Source organism: Artemia sp. Qi Xiang Cuo, chromosome 12 (assembly GCF_049724085.1).
Source record: "Artemia sp. Qi Xiang Cuo chromosome 12, ASM4972408v1, whole genome shotgun sequence".
Lineage (NCBI taxonomy): Eukaryota > Metazoa > Arthropoda > Branchiopoda > Anostraca > Artemiidae > Artemia > Artemia sp. Qi Xiang Cuo.
The window spans coordinates 1,615,142-1,620,993 of record NC_142805.1 but is presented as its reverse complement, the minus strand read 5'-3'; the positions used below and the strand labels follow the sequence as shown (position 1 = coordinate 1,620,993).

The window sequence follows — 5,852 nt, the reverse complement described above, 5'->3', positions numbered from 1 at the left end:
CCATCGTTTGTTAGAACTGAAAGATGTAGGTTCCTGATAAGAAAACTTTATATATATATATATATATATATATATGTGTGTGTGGGTGTGTGTCTATATATCTACTGCTACTGTTGCTACTATTACTACTAACAACTCAGTACTATACCAAGCCTCCTGAGATCGACAGAGCTTTGAACGCTCTTTCTCCATCCCAATCTATTCAAACCCTCCCTCTTTACACCGTACCAAGAAGTTTCCATTACTCTTAAATCTTTCCTTACGACATCCCCTCACCCCTTTCGGGGACGACATGCTTTTCGAAGGTTGCTATAATGGAGATTCGACTAGTCGATCTTCAAGACAAAAAAATTGAACGAAGATAATTTTTTCTATGATGTTGGACAACCTAACAAGTAGTTTCCAAGTTCTTACTTTGTTACAACAGGATCGCCTTACAGATATTTAATAGAGTTAGTACAGCTTATTTTGTTGGCCTTTTTCTCTTTTTTTTTCGGCAAAAGGTCTTATAGTTCTTGTATAGCTTTTTATTAATAAGTAAAAGCATAGGGTATTATGTTTTTTGTTTATTATGCTTAGAAACAGAGGAATCCTCAAAACCGTAAAACAAGAATTTGACCATTGTTAGGACACAATCATTTTGAGACACAAACTTGACTCTTTATATCTAGAAACAATTTTACATCTTCAACGTTAAAGTTTTATAACGTATACACTAGACTATTTACAATGCATTTGAGTAGTATCACGTAGAAGGTAAATATATATATACACATCTACACACAGTCACAGACAGACAGATTTTGGTTTGAAGGACCCCTCCACCCCAAAACTTTAGAAAATGATAGTCAGAAAAAAACTTTTTTATTCCCCCCCTTAAAGAATGCTGCACCCCCCCCTCCCACAAAAGCCGGGCCTGGTGAGCCCAGACAGGAGGAAAGGGATGGGGCCAAGATAAGAAAGGAATAGATAAAAACAAACAATCATTCTATGTAAGAAATTAAATGACGAACTAAGAGTCGTAAGGTTTCATATAGAACAGGGCCGAAAAGCCATCCCTTCTGTGCATCTATAGGGCTAGTTATGCAGCTCAACTACCGTACCCTGTAGATGATGAGTGCAAGTCAGAATTAAGAAGGTTGTAGTCAAAACAGGGAGGGAAGGACAGGTTCCCTCCGTAATAATACTTGTTTGTTCTAATTTCTAAGGCGGTCTTTAATTTCACTTGTATATGCAAGAGTTAGGCAGCAGCTGTAAATAACGAGATACAGCCAAATTTTGAAATGTGAGATTCATGCATCCATCTTAGTTGGGTATTTCTATATGTAAATACATTAAAATAATGCATTTTAGATTATATTTTATTTTAAATTTCTTATTATTACAGGCAGTTTTTTTGTTTGTTTACAGATACAGATATTTTATTTATGAAATATACCTAATACTACTAAATACACCTGGGCACCGTTAACAAACTAAATGAAAACGAAAAAAAAAGAAGAAAAAAAACAAAAAAACAAGCCTCTTGGACAACTGCCCAAATACAAACAAGGTAAATAAAACCAAAGTCAACCATCAGAGATAAACTTTCCCACCATTCTGCGAAACTGCTGGTATCAGCGCACTCTCTAATATCCAGGGAAATAGAATTCCACACCTTTGGACCAATATGCATCAAAATAAATCCTGCTCTACCCTGTCACCTAAACTCCTGCGAGAAATTAGCTCTGAATGATGTTGGATATAAAGCTGTGAGTTAAGAAGAAATATTCCATGGAAATCTCATGCTAACTGACCAAAAACGTAATTGTGACATATCTGGGATATTGCAATGAAATGAAGTTTATGTAAAGATGTAAAGAAAAAGATGTAAAGATGTAAAGAAAAAGATGTAAAGATGTAAAGAAAAAGATGTAAAGATGTAAAGAAGATGTAAAGAAAAAATTCCAGCTGATCCATAAAGATGAGTAACAGAAGACCTATTCTGAAAAAAGTATCCTTATCGCTTTATTTTGTAAAATTTGAAGGGGTTTATAAACTGAAGGAAAAGTTGAAGCCCACACTGATACACAATATAGAAAAAAGGGTGGACTAGAGAAAAGTAAATTGATTTAAGTATGTTAACCGGAAAAACATGGCGGACACGGCACATAATCCCAACATTCCTAGAAACTCTTACCGATAGTTTTAACATGTTCATGGAACGACAAATTTTCATCAATAATTATCCCAAGATATCTAAACTGTTGTACCCGTTTCAGTTCCACATTATTTAAATAAAGAAAAAAAACATCAGAATTGACTGAGCCAACTCGTGAATAAAGCATTTACTGGTATTTCCTTTCATTTAATAGAAGAAAGTTTCGACAATACCCCTCTGAAGTAGTTGATAGAGTACTTTGGATGTTCAGGAAAAGCTGTGTTTGGATGTTCTTTGGATGTTCAGGAAAGTTGGGTATTTCTATATGTAAATACATTAAATAATACATTTTTGAATATATTTTATTTTAAATTTCTTATTATTACATTTCTTGATTATAATTTTTTTGTTATAATCATTGACAACATGCTTCACATCAGTACTTTTCATATTACCCATTGGTTCAAGCACAATCCACAACAATAAATCTTTACAAAGTTCAATTTTACACGCAGAGCCACCTTTTTCGTCAAGTTTGACAATTGCCAAAGGATACAAGCAAGGAAAGAGTCATTCCACATAGAACTTTCCTCGCAAGTGTCCTAGGATGCTTGTCTACAAAATCCTAATCTCGCAAATTATATACCCTGGTGTCCTGGTATTACTTGGCATATAATATATACTGGTATATATACATACCCGGGTCAACATTTCGGGTACTCTAAGCCAACTAAATAAGAGAACATATCATACCATTTCTTCCAATATGTGAAAGCACTGATGCGTTCTTAGAGACCCCTGGTGTCGATAATAGCTTACTTCGTTGTTGGTCTTCTACTATGGAAACATATTCTTGAGAGATTGATGAACCGTCATCATCTGTCTGAGAGACTGCTGGAGCGTCTAAAGGAGAAAAAAAAAACTATTTAAAAACGCTACAAATAAAGCTTATTTTTGTGTTGAATAATGTGCCATACGGGGAAGTCAAATCTGCGACATCCTGAGAATTCTCCAGGGCCAAGTTGCACAAAAATAATACTACAATGGGCTAGAGCGCCGGCTCTTGTCCAACTTTTTTCAAGAGAAAGGGTAAATACCCCAGAAGCTTTGTTTTTCCCAGGATGCAAATGGGAGCATTAATTTCTCATTATTTTTAAGTAGGATCTTATTTCTAAGGGGGAGTTAGACTCCCCCTTCTAACGGTGCCCGTGATGACGGGATATTGAAAAATCATATTTGAGCTAATGGTTATCTGTCAATATTCGTCATCACAATGTATTTCTTGTAAAGTAAAGATGCTCCTTGATAATGTCTAAAAATGATATTTACTTAAGACGTGAAACCCCTAATAGTATAACCCACATAACACCCATCGAATAAATGAAAAAGTAAAAAAGCACCCGAGACGAAACTAAACATAAAAAAATAAACATCAACTAATAAATCCTAACAAGAACTACCTCAAAATACACTGGTAAGGCGATGCTGGCCCCTTAGCTTAAGTACAGCAACCTTTACAATCTTCAAATACAACCTGCCTAAAACAGCAGTTTTTTTTTTTTTTTTTTTTTTTTTTTTTTTTTTTTTTTTTTACCCACAAAAGTCAAAAACAAAAATGTGGAGCACCAACGATAAAAGAAAACAAAACAAAAAAACACAAAAATGACTGTAAACGATAAAAAAAAAAAAAAATGATTAACCTACTTTAGGAAGGAAAAATGTAAAAGAGGGTAATACTCAGAGACAAAATTCGAAGTTCTCATACATAGAGCTTATTTAAGACCATTTATTTGAGATTGTATATCAATAAGGTTAAGCTTATCCACTAATTTTCATTCGGAAAGCATTTCTAAGAAATTTCCTCATAAAATTGACAAGGAATCATTTCTCTCGTTTAAAAACAACCCAAACTACAAAAACCATGTAATTCTTAGAAATAATCTAGCAATTCATGATTGTGCAGTCCTTAGAAAAAGCTAGATGGTACTAGTAATTCTATCTTTGATACATCTAACCTTTCTGCTTTATCTATCGTTCAGAATTTATCCAAACTGCTAGAGTGATATAATCCCTATGAATGCAGTCACAATCCATAGAGGCAGAGTAATTGCAACCCTTAAAAAACTACAGATTGTGAAAAACTGTTAAGAGCGAAAACTCAAATTGGTCTACAAAGTAGCGAAAAGGAATAGATAGCAAAAAAGAGACAGTAAATTATGTAGATAGACAGAAAGACTAGAGATTATGAGAAACTGATAAAAGCGGAAACTCAAATTGATCCACAAAAGTAAAAAAAGTAGTTTTTAGTCGCTATTCCCCTCACATTAAAATTTTCAATGATCCGCTTCATTTCAGTTTGCAGTCTTGATTGTAACTCAGCCCATAGTTTTCCAAGTACGGAAACAGATCTCCAACCTTCGTAAGAGAGGTACAACCTTATAAAAAAAAGTTGCTTCTAGTGTGACTCGAACCGGTGATGTCTTGTCGTTTGAAATTCAGCTGTGTTGAGAATCCTTCAAGTTGAATACATGGTTTTACGCAAATAGACTTAAAAAAACAACTTAAACAAACTTTTCCGCACGCTGACCAATGGTCTGCGTTGCGCAGGTACCGATCTCCTGATTCAATGCCTTCTGCCAGGAGTACAATGCGTGGTTGGGGGCAAATCATCCGACGCTTCTTGTGTTTTCCCCCTAGATTTCTCCAGGTACCCATTTAGAGATCGGTCGACTCTGGCTGAGCTTACAGTCACACCATTGACCCCTGTTTCAAACTAAATAAACAGCGACACTAGGACTCGAACCCCTGACCTCAGGATTTCAAGTTCAGAGCACCAACCACTCGTCTAGGATTGTTTTATTTGTCTTATTAGAACATTGTCTTATTTGTTTGGGGGTGCGGGAGTAGTGGTGGAATTACACATTGGGGTGAATTTTTACTTGTTTATTAGTATAATTACCAGGGATACATACATTTAAATTTTCAAGCTAAAAAAGAACATCCAAAAGTTGCGTAAGACATTTCTTGCGGGCGGATAAAACACATTTTTGGGGGGGGGGGATGTCTCTCGTATCTATTGAAATTATAATACATTGTAATCAGATTTTAATGAAAATAGGCCTTACGTGGCTACCACTGGTTCCATAGGCATATATTGTAATTTTAAAATAGTCAATGACCTTTCAGCAAAGCTTGTTGGACGACATAGAAGAGACAGAAAAGCACCATTACCACGCAAATTGAATACACACAATGCATATTTTTTCGTGAGTAACTTGCTTCAGCCCCTAATGCAAAACTTGAGGCCCCTTGCTTCGGGCCCACATTGAAACTTTCACTGAAATTTCCATCTTGATCCACAAAATATGAGACAAATATTAGCAGACATACTAACTTCGTGGAAGAAGATATTCAGATAAAACTTGTAGCACGAAAGATTGCTATCCCAAGCCCCGAAGAGCCAATTCCGGATTTTGGAATAAATAAATAAAAACCTGGCAAATACAAAATCATAAAGACACAAAAAAGACAGCGCAAAACAATGCCAAAATCAAAATTATCAGAATGAAAGATTATTAGAATCAATAAACTGGGAAATATCATAGCAAGTTAAAAAGATAAAAATCGGTAAGAAAAAAAAAAGATTAAAAGAAAATTTCAAGGGACATAAAAAGAAATGGGAGGGGGGATTTACTGGTTACTGTTGTATTGT

General features: G+C 35.0%; 1 protein-coding gene across 1 annotated transcript in view; it reads right to left on the bottom strand.

The window, feature by feature from the left end:
* The window catches only part of LOC148945648 (uncharacterized), a 105,733-nt gene that overhangs the window by 27,689 nt on the left and 72,192 nt on the right, over positions 1–5,852 (bottom strand). The window contains exon 11 of the mRNA XM_089098527.1: positions 2,894–3,043. Within this exon, the coding sequence (XP_088954653.1) occupies positions 2,894–3,043 (150 nt within the window). The remainder of the gene's footprint in view (positions 1–2,893; positions 3,044–5,852) is intronic.